The following is a 23,518-nucleotide window of genomic DNA, read 5'->3' as shown; positions in this document are numbered from 1 at the left end:
GTTACCAATAGAGTTCAATTGACATTGCGATGAACTTGCGACCATAGTTGGCCAACGATGCTTTCGGGAAACGCACCCCAGAACAGTCTGAAGGTCTGAGCCGAGTTTGGTGGATAGCCTATAGCTTTATACCTCTAGAAGGAAGCATTAAGGCCACGTACATACTGCAGCTAAATTTAGCTGTCAGTTCACCTTTTAGTGCTTAATCCTGTTCTGTACACACACAGTTTAGTAATTTAAGGTAGTGACAACTGTATTTACAAAAATTGTATAAAAACTGAACATCTAGTGACGTACAACGAGAGATATGAGAGAAGGCAGACGAGATATTCAGTTTACAGCATTGTAATTAGCATTGTTTGCTGGCTTTGACCACTCAAGGGTGAACATGTGGTTTTGAATCATTTTAGTCTCCATGTGGCTGAGGCTTAGACTGTAGCTGTTGAAGACCAAGAAATGTCTACAATCTTTGAATATTTGCAGAAATTATAACAAAGGGATTTTTGCAGGATGGGAATGTGCCATTTTATCACTACTGGCTTTCTTCTACAAAGAAAAACTGACACTTGTTGTGTGTTTTCAGTTTATTAGACATATTTAACAGTGGTTTTCTATATTCTTGAACAATATATCTTGTCAGATCTGTAACATATTTTATTGTTTATTGTGTCCCAATTGCTGCCATATTAGCCTTCAACAAGAACTTCCATGGGTGAAAAGGTGAAATGTTTTCCGATTCAAAAAAGGGGGAGGGGTAGGGGTGGCTGAATGTACCCCTCATCCCAAAAAAGGATTTATTTACTCCAGTGTGTGTCATATGTCAAAGTAAGATATTAATAGTCTAAAAATAAATAATTTTAATACACATGCACTTTGAGATGGAAGCTGTGACCTATATATTTTGAAGCAATAAAAGTTTCAAGAAAGCGCATCATATATCAAAATATATGAGGTTGCCCATGTATAGATTCTGCTTAGTGTGCATGATCAACTTCTATAAAAGCCAAGAGGGTAGACCAGAAGAGATGCAGAGAAGACCTCAGAAGTTCCATCAAGTGGTAAGAGCCTGTGCTGACTGTGACTGAAAGGAATTTAACATCATCACTTATGCGTCTGTACTCAAAGTAATTGTGTTTTTATTTATATTAATACATTTTAATATTTTTTTTTTTAATCCAAGGGTAGTGAACATTTCATCTGGTCTCAAGGACAAAAGACAAGTGAGTTTATGATTCAGTGTGTGGATTAGGGTAGAGGAAAACAGTTGTTATAGTCTGTATTATAGATGAAAACTGGTGAAGCATGCTGTTTTTAAAAACCTGTAATTTATTTACAAAGAAATGTGTTTAAAATGTATTAGTAAGATGAATTTAAGGAAGGGGTCCCATTGACCCTTCATTTTTGTGCCAAATATACCACCTATTGTATTCGCTTTTATTGTGTTGTATTGTATTCTGTTTTTCTTCCACTTTTGAGTCTATGAGAGCCCATAGAACCTCTTGTGGGAAAATTATATAAATTTGGCCCAAATGCAGAGGACATTTGACACATTTCTGTGCAGACTCAGTCTGAGGAAACAGAAAAAGAAGCGGGAAAGGGTCAATTGATGATGCTATAATAGAGCAAAACATGAAATTGGTTCAAACTACAGAACTGATTGTCTGGTTATATTCAAACTTGGGATGCAGTGTTGCTATCATAATCCATCATGAGATTTGCATAAATATAAATCATTAGAAAAGTTAATATAATGAAACCAAATCTGTCACAGAAATTTCTTAATATTTGTCAGGAAATATTTGTCTGTTTCATACATACTCGTAGCAGGAGGATGCACTCAGGCAGAGAGACCACAAGTGAGACTCATAGTCGGCAGTGAAAATCTCTGTATTGTCCTGAAACTTCATATATGCCACAATTCATATTGTACTGTATGTGCCATCCCCTAACACCAGCATTTCAATTTCATCACCAGAAAGACATATTCAATCGACATTTTTGCCATTAATGGGCCCCTTACGCTTCTTGCTTTCTATCTAAATGTTTATCTAGTATTGTTTTATGTGTCTGTATTCATGTGTAAGCCTACACTTAGAAATATGCCTCTCTCCTAACACAATTCATGTGTTTATACTTTGTGTCTTGCCTTTGTTGAATATTTATGAAATTTGTAATGGATAAGTCTCTCTTTAGTAAGCCGCCACCATGAGTACAGACGCGGAGATGGCCGCTTATGGCAAAGCTGCCATTTACCTTCGTAAGCCTGAGAGGGAGAGAATGGAGGCTCAGGCCAAACCGTTTGATGCCAAGGCTGCCTGCTATGTGGCTGATGTCAAAGAGTTGTACCTCAAGGGAACAATCAAGAGCAGAGACGGTGACAAAGTCACAGTTGTTTTGCTTGACACTCAGGAGGTAAATTTGAATTTCCATTTCATGTAGATACTCATTAAATTACTCATTACATTGTTTTCTTTTATATCTAATATCTAATTTATCAAATTTATAGGAGAGAGTTGCTAAGGAAGCAGATGTCTACCCAATGAATCCTCCCAAGTATGACAAGATTGAGGACATGGCCATGATGACCCATCTCAATGAAGCCTCTGTGCTGTATAACCTCAAAGAGCGTTATGCTGCATGGATGATCTACGTAAGTTCTGACATATAAAGCATTTAAGTTCATTTTTTCTGTGTTGTTGCAATCTGACCACGTCTCTGCTCATTTCAGACCTACTCTGGACTCTTCTGCGCAACTGTGAACCCCTACAAGTGGCTCCCAGTGTATGATGCAGAAGTGGTGTCTGCCTACAGAGGCAAAAAGCGTATGGAGGCCCCACCCCACATCTTCTCTGTCTCTGACAACGCATATCAGTTCATGCAGTGTGGTAAGATATTATGGAATTGTATGTTATAGAATTCAATAAGATGAATTAGATGTTGATGTTAATATAATAAATATTTACCAGATATTTTACAAATTTCAATCAACAGATAGAGAAAACCAGTCTGTCCTGATTACGTAAGTATTTTAATTTAATTTCAGACCATGACAAAAAAGAAAAGTATAACATAGATGGAAAATTTATGGAGATATTTACAAAATAGAATTTAAGACTGAACAAAGATTGAATATACATTGAAAAGTCTAAATGTCTTTCAATCTTCTGTCTTCTAATCTCTTACAAACCAGTGGAGAATCTGGTGCTGGAAAGACTGTGAACACCAAACGTGTCATCCAGTACTTTGCCACAGTTGCAGTGTCAGGTGTCAAGAAAGAGGCCAGTAAAATAAAGGTACGAGATACAAAACTATGTCATATATATTATTTTAAAAGATGATGATTTACACTCATCTCACAAACTATACGATATGTGAATTTGTGAAATGCCTATAAATTGTGTTTAGTCATGAAATAGAAAAACAATTGAAAATAAATGAAAACCCTTCAAACATCACAGGGCTCTCTTGAGGACCAGATCATTGCTGCCAACCCTCTGCTTGAGTCTTATGGTAATGCCAAGACTGTGAGAAATGACAACTCCTCTCGTTTTGTAAGTTAACCACCCACTGTTTATTTACAGTACAGATGGTCAGTTGTGTTAAATTTTACTGAACACAGTTTTCTATAAAGAGATTATAATAATTATTATTTATGTTTATTATTTATTATTTATATTTATGGTTTAAACAGGGTAAATTCATCAGAATTCACTTCGGCACCACTGGAAAACTGGCTAGTGCTGACATTGAGACATGTAGGTGGACATGATTTCATTGATCCATCCTGAACAGTTGTCTTTGTCTGTCACTCTTCAGATGATTGTGACTCAAGTACATTCTCTCAACAGATCTGCTGGAGAAGTCTAGAGTGTCATTCCAGCTTCCAGATGAGAGAGGCTACCACATCTTCTTCCAGATGATGACCAACCATAAGCCTGAGATTGTTGGTAGGTGCACATACAGTATTTCATTCATTCAATGTTTCAGATAATATTGTAAGATGCTCTTTCATTAATGCTGTGTATTTTACAGAAATGTGTCTCATCACCACCAACCCCTATGACTTCCCCATGTGCAGTCAAGGTCAGATCACAGTGGCCAGCATTGATGATAAAGCTGAGCTGGATGCTACTGATGTGAGTCATTGCTATTTGAATATTGACATATTCTATTTAAATATGGCAAATCATATATTTTATTATTCTCTGTAATTTACAGGAAGCTATTGACATTCTTGGTTTCACAAATGAGGAGAAAATGGGCATCTACAAGTTCACTGGAGCAGTAATTCATCATGGTAACATGAAGTTCAAGCAGAAGCAGCGTGAGGAGCAGGCTGAGCCTGATGGCAATGAGGGTGAGACTTGTGTTATCCTGGGCTTTAAAATAGTAACCATTGCACTGACTTTGCTGATAACAGAAACTGTGTATAAAATGTTTAGTGTAAATATAAACTAGAAGTTGCGTGCAAATCAATAAATCTAAAAATAAAAGGGAAAGTACCTAGTGCCTGATTTATTATAATTTTACACAAAAGACTTTAGAGCAAAGATAATTTATTTTAAAATGTATTTAACAGAGGCTGACAAAATCGCCTATCTTCTGGGTTTGAACTCTGCTGAAATGCTGAAGGGTTTGTGCTACCCCAGAGTCAAGGTCGGAAATGAGTATGTGACCAAAGGTCAGACCGTGCAACAGGTATAGTAACATTTCCAGCATGCCATGTGTTTAACCTCAAATTCTGGCTAATTATTGCAGAAGCAGAATGAAATATCCACTCTATTCTACTTACAGGTGTACAACTCTGTTAGCGCCTTGGCCAAATCTATCTATGAGAGGATGTTCTTGTGGATGGTCATTCGTATCAACCAGATGTTGGACACAAAACAACAAAGAAATTTCTACATTGGCGTGCTGGATATTGCTGGCTTTGAGATCTTTGATGTAAGAATGATTCTTTTATCTCTTTTTATGTCAAAATGAATGATATTCAGAAGGTAGTAAATGTTTCTGTCATTTTTTGTCCTCCAGTACAACAGCATGGAGCAGCTGTGTATCAACTTCACCAATGAGAAACTGCAACAGTTTTTCAACCACACCATGTTTGTGCTGGAGCAAGAGGAGTACAAGAAGGAGGGCATTGTTTGGGATTTCATTGACTTCGGCATGGACTTGGCTTCTTGCATTGAGCTCATTGAGAAGGTTATCAATGGTTTATGAATTTATTAATTTCCATTTATCCTATTCTCAAAATCTCCAATTTTTGACAATAAACAACATTCTTTTATAAACAGCCCATGGGTATCTTCTCCATCCTTGAAGAGGAGTGCATGTTCCCCAAGGCTTCAGACACTTCATTCAAGAACAAGCTATATGATCAGCATCTTGGCAAGAACAAAGCTTTCGAGAAACCAAAGCCTGCCAAAGGCAAGGCTGAAGCCCACTTCTCCCTGGTTCACTACGCTGGAACTGTGGACTACAATGTCACTGGCTGGCTGGACAAGAACAAGGATCCACTGAATGATTCTGTTCTGCTGCTGTACCAGAAGTCTTCTGTCAAACTGCTGGCTACTCTCTACCCACCTGTTGTTGAGGGTAAAGAAAAAATCTATTTAACAAAACTTGGATTCAGTTTTGAACTAACTTTCTTGTTTTTGCATTTATACATGTTCCTTTGTATTTTTATCTCAATAGATAATACTAAAAAGGGAGGCAAGAAGAAGGGTGGCTCCATGCAGACTGTGTCCTCCCAGTTCAGGGTATGTATAGAGATGACATAACAGCAATATTGCATTATTTTAGAAAAAAAAAAAGAAAATAAAGAAATACAAAGCATGCCAAACTTTTTCTATTCTCCACAGGAGAACTTGGGCAAACTCATGACCAACTTGAGGGCCACTCACCCTCACTTTGTGCGTTGCCTGATTCCCAATGAGTCCAAGACTCCAGGTAAAGTATATATATATAAAAAAAAAAAAAAACGTACAGATATTTTGGTTCTCAATATATATGATGAAGTTAATTTACCAAGTTCATGGTGTAAACTGTTCGTTTTAGGTCTCATGCAGAACTTTCTGGTTATCCACCAGCTGAGGTGTAACGGTGTTCTGGAGGGTATCAGAATCTGCACAAAGGGCTTCCCCAGCAGAATCCAATATGGTGACTTTAAGCAGAGGTAAATGGGACCACATGAAAACAACATTTCCTAGGAGGCTCCTAATTAAAAGATATGAAGTATTTTGATAAATTTTCCACAGATACAAGGTGCTGAATGCCGCTGTTATCCCAGAAGGACAGTTTATGGATAACAAGAAGGCCTGTGAGAAACTCCTGGGATCCATCGACATTAATCATGACGACTACAGATTTGGACATACAAAGGTTCTTTACAAATTTCAAAGATTCAGTGATCATGGTCATTTAGCTTATACAGTTTAAATCAATATATTTTGATTTACTGTTTTACATAAATTCAGGTGTTCTTCAAAGCTGGTCTTCTGGGTGTTCTTGAGGAGATGCGTGATGAGAAACTGGCTGCTCTGGTCACAATGACTCAGGCTCTCTGTCGTGGCTACGTGATGAGGAGGGAGTATGTGAAAATGACAGAGAGGAGGTGATTATTGTCATGAGTAAATATGACATCAATGATAACTGCAAACTTAATAATGATTATGCCATTTAATGATGAATTATTCACAGGGAGTCGATTTACACCATCCAATACAACATCCGTTCATTCATGAATGTCAAACACTGGCCATGGATGAAGGTTTACTACAAGATTAAGCCTCTGCTTCAGAGTGCCGAAACTGAGAAGGAGCTGGCAAACATGAAAGAGGACTATACAAAATGCAAAGAGGCTTTGGTTAAGGCTGAAGCCAAAAAGAAGGAGCTTGAAGAGAAGATGGTATCACTGTTGCAAGAGAAAAATGATCTGCAGCTGCAAGTAGCATCTGTGAGTATATTTTATGATTAACTGAATTTTGGCTACATTAAAAATGAGCAAGGTTGTTTCCAATGAAATAGCAATCTATTTTACTAACAGGAATCTGAGGGTCTCTCAGATGCTGAGGAGAGGTGTGAGGGTCTGATTAAAAGCAAAATCCAACTTGAAGCTAAACTCAAGGAGACAACTGAGAGACTGGAGGATGAGGAAGAAATCAATGCTGAACTGACGGCCAAGAAGAGGAAACTGGAGGATGAGTGCTCTGAGCTGAAGAAAGACATTGATGACCTGGAGCTCACCTTGGCTAAAGTGGAGAAGGAGAAACATGCCACTGAGAATAAGGTTAGAGATTGAGTTGGTTTAAGATTAGATTTAATCTCTATTTTATATATTGATTTAGAATATGAATTGTAATATTTAAGTTTACTTGGAACAAAAAATCCTACAGGTCAAGAACTTGACTGAGGAAATGGCAGCTCAGGATGAGAGCATTGCCAAGCTTACGAAGGAGAAGAAAGCCCTCCAAGAGTCACATCAGCAGACACTGGATGATCTTCAGGCCGAGGAGGACAAAGTCAACACCCTGACCAAAGCCAAGACAAAGCTTGAGCAGCAAGTTGATGATGTAAGTTGATTATGTAAATTAATTATATTAATTCATCAAATCAACTGTTTTCTGCTGTGAACATATTTTATATATCATTGTCCTGTAGCTTGAGGGTTCCCTTGAACAAGAGAAGAAGCTCCGCATGGACCTGGAGAGAACCAAGAGAAAGCTTGAAGGAGACCTGAAATTATCCCAAGAGTCTGTCATGGACCTGGAGAATGACAAGCAGCAATCTGATGAAAAAATTAAAAAGTAATTAAAGCAGGAAATCTTTGAAAACATTGAAAATTTTTATTGTTGTGTTATGTTTTTTTTTTTTTACAAGTACTTATTGTTGAACAGGAAAGACTTTGAAACAAGCCAGCTGCTCAGCAAGATTGAAGATGAACAATCTCTAGGTGCTCAACTCCAGAAGAAAATCAAGGAGCTTCAGGTATTTTGAGATTTTTTTCAAACATTACATCATTATGATCAAATACAGATAACCAAAAATCGAATGAACTACTTACCACCATAGGCCCGCATTGAGGAACTGGAGGAAGAGATCGAGGCTGAGCGCGCTGCTCGTGCCAAGATTGAGAAGCAGAGAGCTGATCTCTCCAGGGAACTTGAGGAGATCAGTGAGAGGCTTGAGGAGGCTGGAGGAGCCACTGCTGCTCAGATCGAGATGAATAAGAAGCGTGAAGCTGAATTCCAGAAGCTGCGTCGTGATCTTGAAGAGTCCACCCTCCAGCATGAAGCTACTGCTGGTGCCCTCCGCAAGAAGCAGGCAGACAGTGTGGCCGAGCTGGGAGAGCAAATCGACAACCTGCAGCGTGTCAAGCAGAAGCTTGAGAAAGAGAAGAGCGAATTCAAAATGGAGATTGATGATCTTTCCAGCAACATGGAAGCTGTTGCCAAAGCAAAGGTTGGGAAATATTCTAAAGAATATATGTGACCCATGCTGGCAAAATGTGTCGGAATACGCATGTTCTAATTACGAGCTACAGGAAAATGTAAATTTTGTTCGAATTTCATTTTCATTCACAAAAATTGGTTCATTAAGCCCTCTTCTAGCGATCCCAATGCTCCAAATAGCAATTAAACATCTAAAATGATCTTTATTTTTACTTTTTCTGAGAGGTGTACCTTCCTAAATCTTTCCTTTGTTCTAATAATCCATGACAAAATTTTCTTTACTCTCTTCTCAACGACTGGTGCTTCCCCTCAGCACAAGTTTTAATATTCATAGCGAATTCTCGATGGCTTAAGTCTGAACCAATGAAATATGATTTTTAAACTCATGCTGATATAAACAAAATGATCTTACTTGCACTGACTGACAGATCAACACAAAGCACAAAGACGCCTCTCAGACAGCACGCAATCCCAATATACACATGTCCACAGAATTGCAGTATTTCAAAATATCTGTCTTGGCGAATACTCACGTAAACCTTATCTGTTATGCCTTAAGTGAACGTTTGGTTAACTGTAGGGGAAAAACATCTGCTATGTAACATTATATTAGATACGTGCACTAAAGTAGGTCTCAATATACAGGCTGCTGTCTCATTAATGTTAATCAAACAATTGTGGTATCATGGAAAGATACCTATAGACATTTGGTTTTGATTTGGTGTGTGCCACATTTGGTGGTATTACCATGGATTTTAAGGTATGGTTGCTGGGTGATTTTGTTTTGGATCCTTCAGAAAACTTTAACTAGATTTTTCTCAAAATATACTTTGCTGACTCTATTGACTTCAAATAGGTGTAGCACAGTCCTTTTTTGTCTGATTCCAACTATTCATACATCTTCATACATGAAGGCTTTTTGATAAGAATAAAAGTAAATAACAATAACTCATTTTTTTAAAATGTGCTCATTGTGACTCATTTTGCCAGCACGGGTCACATACAACAAGTCTTGAAATTCTTTCAAATATCTAATGACTTTTGTATTTGCAGGGCAATCTTGAGAAGATGTGCCGCACACTTGAGGACCAACTTAGTGAAATTAAGTCCAAGAATGATGAGAACGTTCGTCAGTTAAATGATCTCAGTACTCAAAGTGCAAGATTTCAAACTGAAAATGGTAACTCATGAACAAATTCATATTATATCAAAAGTAATTAATGTCAATAATTAACAATAATTATCAACAATACTTAATCAAAAATTATAGTGTATTAAGATTGTTCAGCTGTAAATTTCTGACTGTAACACTGATACAATCTTACATCCATTTGTTTTTAAATAAACTGATAGAGACATAGAAAAGTCTGACACAGTGAATCTAAATCTATACAGGTGAGTTTGGCCGTCAGCTGGAGGAGAAGGAGGCTCTGGTTTCTCAGCTCACCAGAGGCAAACAAGCTTCCACTCAGCAAATCGAGGAGCTTAAGAGGCATATTGAAGAGGAGGTTAAGGTAATACAGCATAATCAATTCATGCACATACTTGTCAATTACTTTACTGTAGAGACAATAATACAATAATATTATGCGACTTTGTCCCTTAGGCTAAGAACGCACTGGCCCATGCTGTGCAATCTGCCCGTCATGACTGCGACCTGCTCCGTGAGCAGTTTGAGGAAGAGCAGGAGGCAAAGGCTGAGCTGCAGCGGGGAATGTCAAAGGCCAACAGTGAGGTTGCTCAGTGGAGAACCAAATATGAAACTGATGCCATCCAGCGCACTGAGGAGCTTGAAGAGTCCAAGTATGTATATCGCTGTATAATATTCCTAACTCTCACAGCTATTTTATAGATTAGAATTAAAAATAATGTGTATTACTTAACAGGAAGAAGCTTGCTCAGCGTCTCCAAGAGGCAGAGGAACAAGTTGAGGCCGTAAACTCCAAATGTGCATCTCTGGAGAAGACCAAACAGAGACTCCAGGGTGAGGTGGAGGACCTCATGATTGATGTGGAGAGAGCAAATGGTTTGGCTGCCAACCTTGACAAGAAGCAGAAGAACTTCGACAAGGTAAACAGTTGTAGTCATATTATATTCTCTTTGTAAAGTATTGCTGGAATTGGCTTTGTTCAACATTTTTTAAACAAACTCTATCCTAAAATATCTCCACCAAAGGTCCTGGCAGAATGGAAGCAGAAATATGAGGAAGGTCAGGCCGAGCTGGAAGGTGCCCAGAAAGAGGCTCGTTCACTCAGCACTGAACTGTTCAAGATGAAGAACTCCTATGAGGAGAGTCTGGATCATCTGGAGACCCTCAAGAGAGAGAACAAGAATCTGCAGCGTAAGAATGAAACCGTTAAATTCGAAAAAAAAAAATTAAAGGGATTGTTCATCCAAAATGAAAATTATTTTACTAATTACTGACCCTTATGTTGTTCCAAACTCGTGAGACTTTTGTTCATCTTCAGAACACAAATTAAGATCTTTTTGATTAAATCTGAGAGCTCAATTCATATGGATTAGTTTTATGATCTCTTTATAACCTTTTTGAAGTGTCAAAGAATCAATTATGTAGCGGTCTATGGAGGGACAGAAAACTTTCAAATTTCATCAAAAAGATCTTCATTTGCGTTCCAAAGATGAACGAAAATCTTACGGGTTTGTAATGACACGAGGGTGAGTAATTAATTAATGATAACATTTTCATTTTTGGGTGAACTATCCCTTTACATGTTCTAATTCTCAGTGAACATTAAAAAATAAGCACAAATGATTAATGCATGTGGATTATGATACATATTATATGTTTTTCTCTCTATAGAGGAAATTTCAGATCTGACAGAGCAGTTAGGTGAGACTGGTAAGAGCATCCATGAGCTGGAAAAGGCCAAGAAGACAGTGGAGACTGAGAAGTCAGAGATTCAGACGGCCCTGGAAGAGGCTGAAGTGAGTATCTGGAGATCAATATGGAATTCTTGCTAGAACCATCATACTGTGTTGTTGTATTCATCAACACACTGTGTATTTTCATTCTTATATTTAAATGTTGTTTTATTTTTCATAGGGTACACTGGAGCATGAGGAGTCCAAGATTCTTCGTGTCCAGCTTGAGCTAAACCAGATCAAGGGAGAGATTGACAGGAAGATTGCAGAGAAGGATGAGGAGATGGAGCAGATCAAGAGGAACAGCCAGAGAGTCATTGAATCCATGCAGGGCACTCTGGACTCTGAAGTCAGGAGCAGGAATGATGCCCTGAGAATCAAGAAGAAGATGGAGGGAGACCTTAATGAGATGGAGATTCAGCTGAGCCACTCCAATCGCCAGGCTGCTGAGGCCCAGAAACAGCTCAGGAACGTTCAGGGACAACTCAAGGTATGCATAGGAATTCTTCTTTTTGACTTTGGGATGCATTCATATTTTTTTTTTAAAATAATCTAACATATGGTAAGGACAGCCTAGCAGAAATCACATCGAAAGCTCATTCTAAAGCTATTGTTGTGTTCAGGATGCCCAACTGCACCTTGATGATGCCCAGAGAGGACAGGAAGACATGAAGGAGCAGGTGGCCATGGTGGAGCGCAGAAACACTCTGATGCAGTCTGAGATTGAGGAGCTTAGAGCTGCTCTGGAGCAGACAGAGAGAGGCCGCAAAGTGGCTGAACAAGAGCTGGTGGATATCAGTGAGCGTGTTGGGCTGCTGCACTCTCAGGTAAGGGCATATTGTTTCCCTGAAATTAAGGAAATTGAGAGCATCATTCAAAATGTTCAAACTGTTGCTTTCCATTTTGTAGAACACAAGTCTCATAAACACCAAAAAGAAGCTTGAGGCTGACCTTGTTCATGTCCAAAGTGAAGTTGATGACACTGTACAGGAAGCCAGAAATGCAGAGGAGAAGGCCAAGAAGGCCATTACTGATGTGAGAAACAGTAGCTGCCATAAGACGCTTACATACATTTTGCATAAAAAATGTGGATCTAATGACTTTCTGTATTAATGCAAAAGGCTGCAATGATGGCAGAAGAGCTGAAGAAGGAGCAGGACACCAGTTCTCACCTTGAGAGGATGAAGAAGAATCTGGAGGTCACAGTGAAGGACCTGCAGCACCGTCTGGATGAGGCTGAGAATCTGGCCATGAAAGGAGGAAAGAAACAACTCCAGAAGTTGGAGTCCAGAGTAAGCCTCTTTATAGTTATGATATGGGCAAGGTGAACTATGTTATATTATGATTTGTTTGAAAAAAAAAAAATGTTCTTTAGGTCCGTGAGCTTGAGGCTGAAGTTGAAGCTGAGCAGAGACGTGGAGCTGATGCTATTAAAGGTGTCCGCAAATATGAGAGGAGAGTGAAAGAGCTCTCTTATCAGGTATGACCATATTCCTCACAAGTTTGTTCAGACAAAAGAGTCTGTATAATAGTGTATGCACTGACAATGCCTATTTTTAGTAAAGGATCAATGCTTAATTTTGTAAATGTGTCTTTTTTGAAGACTGACGAGGACAAGAAGAACATCACCAGACTCCAGGATTTGGTTGACAAACTGCAGCTGAAGGTCAAAGTCTACAAGAGGCAGTCTGAAGAGGCGGTATGTAAAATCGAATTGAACATTTTGACACTGTAATTATTTATATTGGAATGCTAATTTGATGAAACGTGAAACGTGAACCATATTTAAAAAAAAAAACCTTTAGGAGGAGCAAGGCAATGTTCACCTGTCCAAGTTGAGGAAGGTGCAGCATGAGCTTGAGGAGGCTGAGGAGCGTGCTGACATTTCTGAGTCTCAGGTCAACAAGCTCAAAGTAAAGAGCCGTGATGCTGGAAAGGTTAGACTAAGTAGATTATGTATTCAACTTGTTTATCCAAATATATGAACTACCTCTTAGACGTAGTAGTGGAACTATAATAATTTTATTTTGCTGATGTTACATATCCTGTAAGACATTTGCACATCTGTATTCTCTTCATTATGTAAAGTGAAGAAAATTTTTGTTAATAAGACTAATGTTTAACTCTTCCTTCTTTCCCAGGTCAAAGAAGAATGAATCTTTCACACTTGAAAGGAGCATTAAAGTCATATAATATGAATGTTTAATGTAAAAGTACCTTTCTTAATAAAACTGTTTATTTCAGCAAATAATTAGCCTTTGTGTGATTTTTCAACAAGATACACTAGTACAACACTAATATCGGATCTATATGATTATTAAACCTTATTATTCACATTACAAGTTTGCTGAGTATCAAGAGTGTCTTGAAACCAAATTTGAACTAACAAATTTAGTTCAAAACCCCTTTAAAGGTTCCATAAAAGTTCAAAAGGTTTCATAAAATTTAATTCTCATGTTTACTGAATGCATTCGCTCAAACGTTTTCGCTATAAAGTTTCCACCCTGGACTGATGTTATTGACTATTGCAATATTCTGTGAACTAGCCTTCCAGTTAGCACAATTAATCCTCTACAGATGATCCAGAGATCTAAAAAGTAAATATAATACCTGGAAAAAGCTATCTGTAATCTATCACATTTATCATTTTCATTAAATTATATTATATTATAATATATATTTTATATATATATATATATATATATATATATATATATATATATATTATAATTATTATATTTCATATAATATAATTTAATTCATTTATAATATAATGCATGCATTTAAAATATAATAACCTATAATGAGCAAGCAACAAGGTGTTTTTCTGAAATACAAAAATATGAGTGAATGACACGTGTGGAGTACTATGATGTATCACACAACGCTCCCACACCAAGCACTGAATGAGCCAGAGATGGCTCAGTCACATCCAGTCTATAATATCTCTCAAATGTTTGCGGTGATGCCCAGCTCCAAATGTCCTAAATAGACACCCCTGAACAGTGCCCAAGAGGTAACCATTCCTGGAGTGAGCTCGAAGCCCTGATAAATATTGTAATTTTTTGCGTCTTTGTAACACATTACAATCGCGTTTACCATTCAGTGAGAGAGTGGTAAAACGAAATGGGTCCCCCCTTATAATTGTCAGCACAAGAGACGAAGACTGCTTTTTCGTAACAAACTCATCCTCTGCACGTATGTGCGGGCACAGATAGTTTAACCGCTCTTCTTCTGATGTAGAAAAAGGTGTGCTTCTGATGTCTCATTGACTTTAGGAATAAACTCTGGATTAGTTTTCAGTGTAACTTTCGATCCACCCACTGAAAACCGCATACAGTGAGAATGTACAGACAAAGCGTGTAATTCACTCACCCGCTTTGATGTAGTGAGAGCAAACAGTAAAGCTGACTTTAAAGAAAGACACTGTAAATCAGTGACCCGGAAGTAACCGTCGCACACCCTCATAAATCGTTATACTGTATTAAGGGGTGCTAGCTTATTGTTTCTGAATCCAGCCCCAAATGACAAGCTGAGATGAACTTTTACTGTTGAAAAGGCTCTACCTTTATCTAATAGTTCCTGCAGAAAGCAGAGAACATCTGATACAGCGCATGAGAACGAAAGGATTCATCTCTCTGCGCACAATCGTTCAAAAATGTCTCGGGTTATGACTGTAACTCTTGTTCCCTGAGAACAGGGAACGAGACACTATGTCCTGAGACACTTTGGGGAACGCCTCAGCATGACTAATGACTGAAGTTCAGTATAATCACTGCAATCGTATTGGCCGGCGACAACAATGACGTCACTACTAGTGTGACCAGGAATGTCATCCATTTCTTCGTCTGAAGGGACTGTGCAGGCAGCCTGGAGGCATGGCGATGAGATGCACTGTGTTTTCAGATCATCCCCGCTTCATCAGCTGTCTAGAGAGAGTGCGCGCGCATGGTTGCCAGATACTATTGAAAAGACCGGGTAAAAACGTGTTCTTTTAACAGAAAAGCTCTGACTGGGGGTTTAAATGATTGAAATCTGGCAACCGTAAGCATGAAGCTCGTAAAAACAGTCAATGGGCCCTATATTGAACCCAGCGCAATTGACTTTGTACACCGACGCATGTATCATTCCTATTTTGCAACCGCGCAAAGCGCGTTTTTCCCTCCACAGAAGCACGTCGATAAACTAGGGAATGAACTTGCGCTCCCTGGGCGGTTCAGCACAAAAAAGGAGGCGTGTTCCAGCGCAAACGTTCCTTCGTGCTATTTTGCAGGTTTAGAAAACAATTGCGCTACTAACCAGGAAAAAATAGTTTAAAGTCAGTGGCGCGTTGCGCATGTTATTCATATGCTATTTTAAGGGCGCATGCTTGGCCATAATAAATGTAGCGTGTGCACAACGCGCACTTTGATTCTCTCATCTACACAGAAGCAGCAGTTTTCATTTTTGCAAATCATTATTACGATAGATAGATAGATAGATAGATAGATAGATAGATAGATAGATAGATAGATAGATAGATAGATAGATAGATAGATAGATAGATAGATAGATAGATAGACAATTTATTATAAAAGCATACATCTAGCTTACACATTTACCCAAATTATCATACGCCTTTTTAACCGAAGTTAATTTGGGTGTGTTTCTCCATCCCCAACGTCCCTGACGAGAGCGTTGCTCTCCTTGGCTGTGAACCGCTCCTGGCGCGCGCCTGGCAAATCTGCCGTTATAATAGGAATCCGCTTTAGAACAAACGCGCCTGCTCTTAAAGGGAATGTGAGATGACGCTCTGATTGGTTTATTTCACATTACGCCCAAACCACACCTATGAGTAATGAAGCTACTTCAGACCAACCCATTTTAGATTTGCGCCTGGCGCAAGAGTCATTTACCCCGCCGGGAAAATAGCAATAGCGCCAAGACCCGCCCACAAAGTTACTTGCGCTTTGCGCTTTGACACTTGCGTTTCAGATCGTTAAAATAGGGCCCAATGTGTTGTCGTCTCCTTTATATGACAAAAACAAGTAGTTTTGGTCAAGTTTTTATTTTTTAAACACATTTCAGTCTCGTCTTTTTTCGTCATCGATATTGCATGTGTTGATATAGTCACAATTATCGTTTAATGACGTGGGTGTCGTCTCTCATCGTCTTGTCTTAGTCAAGGAAAAACAGGTCGTCAACGAACATTTTCCGTCATAGTTTTCGTTAACTATGCTCTCAGTGATATGTGTTGGGTCCCTGCTATGATAACACTAACTTTCTCAAATGTTTACAGAACAAGTGGGAACCCAGTGTGCCTGTATCTTTCTATATTGCTGTTCTATTACAAGATAGAAAGTCTAAGGCCTTCAATAGCCGTACAGCAAACCCAACTAATCTTGTGCCTATTACACGTCAAACTAATATTGATGTGGGGACAAAAAGTAAGACTGTTAAGTTAGCACTTTTAAACATCCGCTCACTTAATCTGCTCAATAAATCACTTCAAGTCAACAACTTAACCACAAACAACCTGGATTTTATGCTAAAGGAAACCTGGCTAGAAGACAGCTGCAGTGCAACAGTCCTCAATGAAATATCCCCTCCTAACTTTACTTTTATGAGTGTCTGCAGAGCGGGTAGGAGAGGTGGGGGTCTAGCTGCTCTTTTTAATTGATTGTTATTAAGGATGTAGCACTGTCCGGTCATTTCTGTATTTTCTTTGATATATTGATCTCTCCTGCCATTGAAGCTAGATCTGTGTCTGTCAAGAAGAGATGCTTAAATGAGAACACAAGTGTACTATTTATGAAGGCTATATCTTTAACACCAAGCATATCTGCTGACTCTGTTGATTTTCTCCTTGATTCTTTTAACTCAAAAGTCACTTTGAATTGCCTTTGTGTATGAAATGTGCTATATAAATAAACTTGCCTTGCCTTGCCTTAACAAAATTAACACTGCAGCTTAGCAATGAAAAAGTACATGCAGCACCTTGGGAAGAAAAACACCTTGGCAAGAATTCTAAAATTGTAAAATTAAAAAAATTCTGAGAACGCCAACTGTAGCTGCACAGTAAAAGGGAGAGAAGCTTAAAAGGCTGCTGGATCAACGATGGACTGGACACCTTGAGACGGTGTCTGTGGTGCTGAAATCGCACGACACACTTGTGGATTATCTGAATGAAATCACAACACAAGAAAAGGTGCTGGCGTAAAAATTGAACCTGTTGGACTTCACAAGGCCATCACAGAACCGACTTTCAAATTTCTTGCCTGTGTGATGTACAAAGTTTTGGGCCTGATGGATCCACCGAATAGGATGCATCAAGCTGAACAAATGGATATATTGACGGCAATTCGGCTCATTGGCAGCACTTCTTGCATTGAAAGTCTATGATCAGATGCAGAGTTTGCGAAACTGTAGGCTAAAAGTATAGCTGCAGATGATGTGGTTCCTGCCCCTCCGAAATGGCAGATACAGCCCAGTAAGACTCTGCAAGACTACATTGTGGATGAAAGGGTTGGTCAGTGTGAAGTGAACATTGAACAGGAGTGCAAGCGGCAGTTTTTTAGCATTATTGACTCCGTTTTGGGAGAAATGTCCGTGCGTTTCAGCGAATGTAATAGCAACTACATGACAGCTTTGGATGCACTGGACCCTGGTAGTGAGAACTTTTTGAATGCGGGGGAAAAAGTGCAACTACTACTGGATTTAACGAACACCAAAATGGTGGAGTCTCAGTTCACCGTTGCACGTCAGTGTTGGCAAACACTGTGCACAGGCCAGGACGAGAAAGTGACGTTGTTCAAACTTCTTTCAAATAACTCCAGCGTTTTCCAAGCCATGCCAGTGGTGCTGACTGCCTTAAAACGCACTAACATTTGGGGCCTCGACTGCTATGTGCGAGAACTCTCTCAACGTTGAAGAATGTATTTTCTGAGCGCAGACGCAGCATGTTGCATAGACGAAAAGCACATTTGATCCAGCTGGCATTTGAAAATGACCTAAGTAGAAAATTCAGAGACGAATTGAAAGAGTTACTGCTGAGGAGGTTTCACTCATCGAAGAGAAGATTGCAGCTCTACTGAGGCTAAAGGTACGATTAAATATTTTGCTTGTGATTTAAAATGTTTGATAATTAGTCACAGTTGTCAGCGTTATATTGTCTTTGTAGCGGTTCAGGTTGTTTTAATCATAATATTCCGTTAAACGGGTCGCAGTGAGCTGAGCATGTGGGTTAAGCAGGCATACATTGATTTTGGTGGTGTTGTCGTACCATGGTAACGTGATTGTGTAGGCCTTATATACACTGCATATCTGGTGATCGCCCCCTCATGGTATTTCACATACATTTTTGTATGTGATATAATCACTGTCTGTCTGCCTATTCATGTTATTATCCTGATTGTATATTTGTCACTGTCAATATTATGTAAAGCTCTGGGCCCCTTGTACTCATTCCCAACTTCCCCCTACAAGCAATGCCTCCGGCTGTGATGCTGGAAATGTAAGATTGAATAGATTAATTCAGTGTTTTTAATCAAATACAAGTGAGTCTTTAAAACCTTAAAATGAGCAATGATTTAAAAAAAAATCCTTTAGGTCCTTTTATTCATACACGACAATATCTTTGGCATTTGAGGTTAGACGTTCTTTACTGTTGTGATGACTAATTGCAACAATACTTTGTCATTTGTTCCCTGTTAACTTAAAATTCATGTAAAAGTATAAACTTTGAATGAGTCCAAATTATTGTACCACTTCTAATTAAGTTTAAAGATGTCTAACATTAAAATATGGAAACATTGCAATAAACAGAAATAAAAATGGAAACACAGCAGTGTTCACGACAAAGCAAATGGAAAAATCACTGAATCTTTCCCCTCATTGAGCAATATAGTCTACCCATCCCAATCATAAAAAACATTAGGTATAAATAGACACTAGACTCATACACTGGGAGGGAGCTTTTATGGTATTATTTAATGAGCCAGCTTGGATGGCGATCTTCCATGCAGTCAATCACTTATATGGCCATTTCTGTTATACGTGCTTGACTTTGTGAAAAATATTAGATATCAAATGTGTCTATATATGTTTGTTTTAATATTATTCCAATTTAAAATATATAATTCGCCACAAATTAAAATCAATATTTTTTTTCTTGTCAATCAATTAAAAATGAAATATTTATGAAGTATAAATGTAAAAAGATATTTAAAAATATGTAAATTAAAAAAATATATATGACTATGACTATGACTATCATGTAATTTATTTAAATTACGGACACATTATCAAACTATTGCATTGTCAAAGTTATGTGATACCTATAACTGATGTGTAAAATGATGTCATATCTGTTGACGACTGAGAATAGGTGTACCTTCTTACCATAAATTAGGACTCTAAAGCTTATCCATTTATAGCCTCTGCTTAGTGTGCAAATTGACCTCAATATAAGTTTTGAGGAGAGCACAGCCAGTCTCATAGGAGCCTAGAGGAGTTGCTGCTTGTGGTAAGAAGCTGAAATACTTTGCATTTGATGTTGTTATTAGTATGAGATTATACTGTGAATTGATATGACAGAAAAAGACTTTAAAAAGATATTATTTCTATATATGCCTAAATGTAGTTTTTTTTAAATGAATTCCTTTACAGGGTGTTAAAATTTCATCTGGTCTTCAAAAGGAGGAAGGTAGGTGGTAGCAACACATTGCATTACTGCATTAAAAAGACGTGGTTGAATATTAGCATGTTTTCAGATGCATGTAGACTCTAGTTTATCGTAGATGTGCTGGTTTTTTTTATTGATAAATTACTTAAGAATTTTATACTTGTCTATTGGCAGATTTTAAGTGGGACTCTTGACACTTTTTATAAATATGGACACTGTGGTATATAACTGATATAACATGTGGTACATAACTGAAACAAAAAAACAAGTGTTTAAAAAGTTTAGTTTCATTTGTTAATGCAGTTTTTTTTATGTATTATAATGTATCAACAAAATGCATATTGTGACAGATGATTTAATTAGAGACGCCATAAATTAAGGACTATTGTGTTCACACTTTTTACATTTGAATAGGCCTTTTCACTTTAATATTCTATAAAGACCTTAACTGCATGAGACCCTCTATAAATACTGTTTGTGGACAGTATGTTTGATTATCAATACTTATTTTTTTGATTCAAAAAGCATGTCAATGTTTCTTATCCAAATTTTAGTAAGCCGCCACCATGAGTACGGACGCTGAGATGGCCGTTTATGGCAAGGCTGCCGTTTACCTTCGTAAGCCTGAGAGGGAGAGAATTGAGGCTCAGAGCAAACCGTTTGATGCCAAGACTGCCTGCTATGTGGCTGATGCCAAAGAGTTGTACCTCAAGGGAACAATCAAGAGCAAAGACGGTGGCAAAGCCACAGTTATTTTGCTTGACACTAAGGAGGCGAGATATAATTTCTACTTAATGTAGAGGCTCATTAAATTACTTATTACATTGCTTTCTTTTATAACTAATATCTAATTTATCAAATTTAAAGGAGAGAACAGTAAAAGAAGATGACGTCTACCCAATGAATCCTCCCAAGTATGACAAGATTGAGGACATGGCCATGATGACCCATCTCAATGAAGCCTCTGTGCTGTATAACCTCAAAGAGCGTTATGCTGCATGGATGATCTACGTAAGTTATGAAACGACATATAAAGCATTTAAGTTCATTTTTTCTGTGTTGTTGCAATCTGACCATGTCTCTGCTCATTTCAGACCTACTCTGGACTCTTCTGTGCAACTGTGAACCCCTACAAGTGGCTCCCAGTGTATGATGCAGAAGTGGTGGCTGCCTACAGAGGCAAAAAGCGTATGGAGGCCCCACCCCACATCTTCTCTGTCTCTGACAACGCATATCAGTTCATGCTGACTGGTAAGACATTATGGAATTGAATGCTATAGAATTCATTAAGGTGAATTTGATGATGTTAATATAAGAAATATTTATCGGATATTTTACACATTACAATCAACAGATAGAGAAAACCAGTCTGTCCTGATTACGTAAGTATTTTCATTTAATCTCAGACCATGACAAAAATTAAAGTATAATGTAAATGGCAAATCTATGTACAAACCAGAATTTAAGAATGAACTTCTGAATATACTTTGAAAAGTCTACATGTCTTTTAAACTTCTGTTTTCTATCATCTCTCATAAACCAGTGGAGAATCTGGTGCTGGAAAGACTGTGAACACTAAACGTGTCATCCAGTACTTTGCCACAGTTGCAGTGGCAGGTGGTGAAAAGAAGAAAGATACTCCTGGCAAAATGCAGGTATGATATATAAAACTACATACATTTTATTTTGAATGATGGTGATTTACACTCATCTCACATGATATGTGAATTTGTGAAGTGCCTATAAATAGTGTTTAGTCATTACATAGAAAATAAATGAAAATAACTGAAAACCCTTCAAACATCACAGGGCTCTCTTGAGGACCAGATCATTGCTGCCAACCCTCTGCTTGAGGCTTATGGTAATGCCAAGACTGTGAGAAATGACAACTCCTCTCGTTTTGTAAGTAAACCACTCTTTATTTACAATAAAGTTAGTCAATTGTGTTGGATTTTTCTATACAGAGTTTTATATGAAGAGATTATTTATGTATTGTGCCATTTTGTTTCAAACAGGGTAAATTTATCAGAATTCACTTCGGCACCACTGGAAAACTGGCTAGTGCTGACATTGAGACATGTAGGTGGACATGATTTCATTGATCCATCCTGAACAGTTGTCTTTGTCCGTCACTCTTCAGATGATTATGACTCAAGTACATTCTCTCAACAGATCTGCTGGAGAAGTCTAGAGTGACATTCCAGCTTCCAGATGAGAGAGGCTACCACATCTTCTACCAGATGATGACCAACCATAAGCCTGAGCTGCTTGGTAGGTGCACACATTTCATTCAGTGTTAAATGCCAGATAATATTGTAAGACACTGTTTCTAAAAATCTGTGTGTTTTACAGAAATGACGCTAATCACCACCAACCCCTATGACTACCCTATGTGCAGTATGGGTCAGATCACAGTGGCCAGCATTGATGATAAAGAGGAGCTGGTTGCTACTGATGTGAGTCATTTGAATATTGACATACTGTATGTTTATATGGCAGAAATGATCCTAGAGTGCATTCTTCTCTGTAATTTTCAGACTGCTATTGACATTCTGGGCTTTACTAATGAGGAGAAAATGGGCATCTACAAGTTCACTGGAGCTGTGCTTCATCATGGCAACATGAAGTTCAAGCAGAAGCAGCGTGAGGAGCAGGCTGAGCCTGATGGCACAGAGGGTGAGACTAAATTGTACTAATATGTGTCATAACATGCAATGCTTTGAATGGAGAGATCCTTATTTCTATTTTCACAAAGAAAAGGGTGGTTTTCATTTAGTGTTCATGGCAAGAAAAGGGATGGATTTTTGTGCAACTTTTTTATTTGCAGAGGCTGACAAAGTTGCCTATCTTCTGGGTTTGAACTCTGCTGATATGCTGAAGGCTTTGTGCTACCCCAGAGTCAAGGTCGGAAATGAGTTTGTGACCAAAGGCCAGACCGTGCAACAGGTATAGTAACATTTCCAGCATGCCATGTGTTTAACCTCAAATTCTGGCTAATTATTGCAGAAGCAGAATGAAATATCCACTCTATTCTACTTACAGGTGTACAACTCTGTTAGCGCCTTGGCCAAATCTATCTATGAGAGGATGTTCTTGTGGATGGTCATTCGTATCAACCAGATGTTGGACACAAAACAACAAAGAAACTTCTTCATTGGTGTGCTGGATATTGCTGGCTTTGAGATCTTTGATGTAAGAATGATTCTTTTATCTCTTTTTTAATGGAACATTGAGTGATAGTCAGTAAATGGTTCTGTTTCTTCATCCAGTTCAACAGCATGGAGCAGCTGTGTATCAACTTCACCAATGAGAAACTGCAACAGTTTTTCAACCACCACATGTTTGTGCTGGAGCAAGAGGAGTACAAGAAGGAGGGCATTGTTTGGGAGTTCATTGACTTCGGCATGGACTTGGCTGCTTGCATTGAGCTCATTGAGAAGGTTTTTACTGGTTTATGAACTTATTCATTTCCCATTTCTATGCTTGAAATCTTAAAATTGTAATACTTAAACAACATTCTTTT

The 23,518-nt window shown here is 38.2% G+C and overlaps 1 protein-coding gene across 1 annotated transcript in view; it reads left to right on the top strand.

The window, feature by feature from the left end:
* The first annotated feature begins 976 nt into the window (after positions 1 to 976).
* LOC308683454 (uncharacterized protein) overlaps positions 977 to 23,518 on the top strand; it is a 31,313-nt gene continuing 8,771 nt past the window's right edge. Inside the window, 55 exon segments of the mRNA XM_081353924.1 lie at positions 977 to 1,058; positions 1,181 to 1,220; positions 2,194 to 2,412; positions 2,507 to 2,650; positions 2,729 to 2,885; positions 2,992 to 3,019; positions 3,191 to 3,293; positions 3,459 to 3,551; positions 3,692 to 3,755; positions 3,849 to 3,979; positions 3,981 to 4,136; positions 4,219 to 4,357; positions 4,580 to 4,698; positions 4,795 to 4,944; positions 5,032 to 5,202; positions 5,295 to 5,595; positions 5,695 to 5,759; positions 5,862 to 5,949; positions 6,058 to 6,175; positions 6,258 to 6,381; positions 6,477 to 6,613; positions 6,700 to 6,955; positions 7,046 to 7,288; positions 7,395 to 7,571; positions 7,660 to 7,805; positions 7,896 to 7,986; positions 8,071 to 8,460; positions 9,504 to 9,630; positions 9,846 to 9,964; positions 10,057 to 10,253; positions 10,337 to 10,520; positions 10,626 to 10,791; positions 11,272 to 11,396; positions 11,515 to 11,823; positions 11,957 to 12,160; positions 12,243 to 12,368; positions 12,455 to 12,625; positions 12,709 to 12,816; positions 12,820 to 13,032; positions 13,139 to 13,270; positions 13,475 to 13,486; positions 17,793 to 18,072; positions 20,554 to 20,768; positions 20,863 to 21,006; positions 21,090 to 21,246; positions 21,350 to 21,377; positions 21,539 to 21,650; positions 21,805 to 21,897; positions 22,011 to 22,074; positions 22,168 to 22,266; positions 22,348 to 22,451; positions 22,533 to 22,671; positions 22,823 to 22,941; positions 23,038 to 23,187; positions 23,265 to 23,435. Coding sequence (XP_081210050.1) covers positions 2,206 to 2,412; positions 2,507 to 2,650; positions 2,729 to 2,885; positions 2,992 to 3,019; positions 3,191 to 3,293; positions 3,459 to 3,551; positions 3,692 to 3,755; positions 3,849 to 3,979; positions 3,981 to 4,136; positions 4,219 to 4,357; positions 4,580 to 4,698; positions 4,795 to 4,944; positions 5,032 to 5,202; positions 5,295 to 5,595; positions 5,695 to 5,759; positions 5,862 to 5,949; positions 6,058 to 6,175; positions 6,258 to 6,381; positions 6,477 to 6,613; positions 6,700 to 6,955; positions 7,046 to 7,288; positions 7,395 to 7,571; positions 7,660 to 7,805; positions 7,896 to 7,986; positions 8,071 to 8,460; positions 9,504 to 9,630; positions 9,846 to 9,964; positions 10,057 to 10,253; positions 10,337 to 10,520; positions 10,626 to 10,791; positions 11,272 to 11,396; positions 11,515 to 11,823; positions 11,957 to 12,160; positions 12,243 to 12,368; positions 12,455 to 12,625; positions 12,709 to 12,816; positions 12,820 to 13,032; positions 13,139 to 13,270; positions 13,475 to 13,486; positions 17,793 to 18,072; positions 20,554 to 20,768; positions 20,863 to 21,006; positions 21,090 to 21,246; positions 21,350 to 21,377; positions 21,539 to 21,650; positions 21,805 to 21,897; positions 22,011 to 22,074; positions 22,168 to 22,266; positions 22,348 to 22,451; positions 22,533 to 22,671; positions 22,823 to 22,941; positions 23,038 to 23,187; positions 23,265 to 23,435 — 7,866 coding nt within the window. The 5' untranslated portion in view covers positions 977 to 1,058; positions 1,181 to 1,220; positions 2,194 to 2,205.

This window comes from Scardinius erythrophthalmus, assembly GCF_964197995.2.
Source record: "Scardinius erythrophthalmus genome assembly, chromosome: 23".
Taxonomy (NCBI): Eukaryota; Metazoa; Chordata; class Actinopteri; order Cypriniformes; family Leuciscidae; genus Scardinius; species Scardinius erythrophthalmus.
Note: the sequence above shows the minus strand (reverse complement) of the source record. Positions and strands in the feature narration are given on the sequence as shown.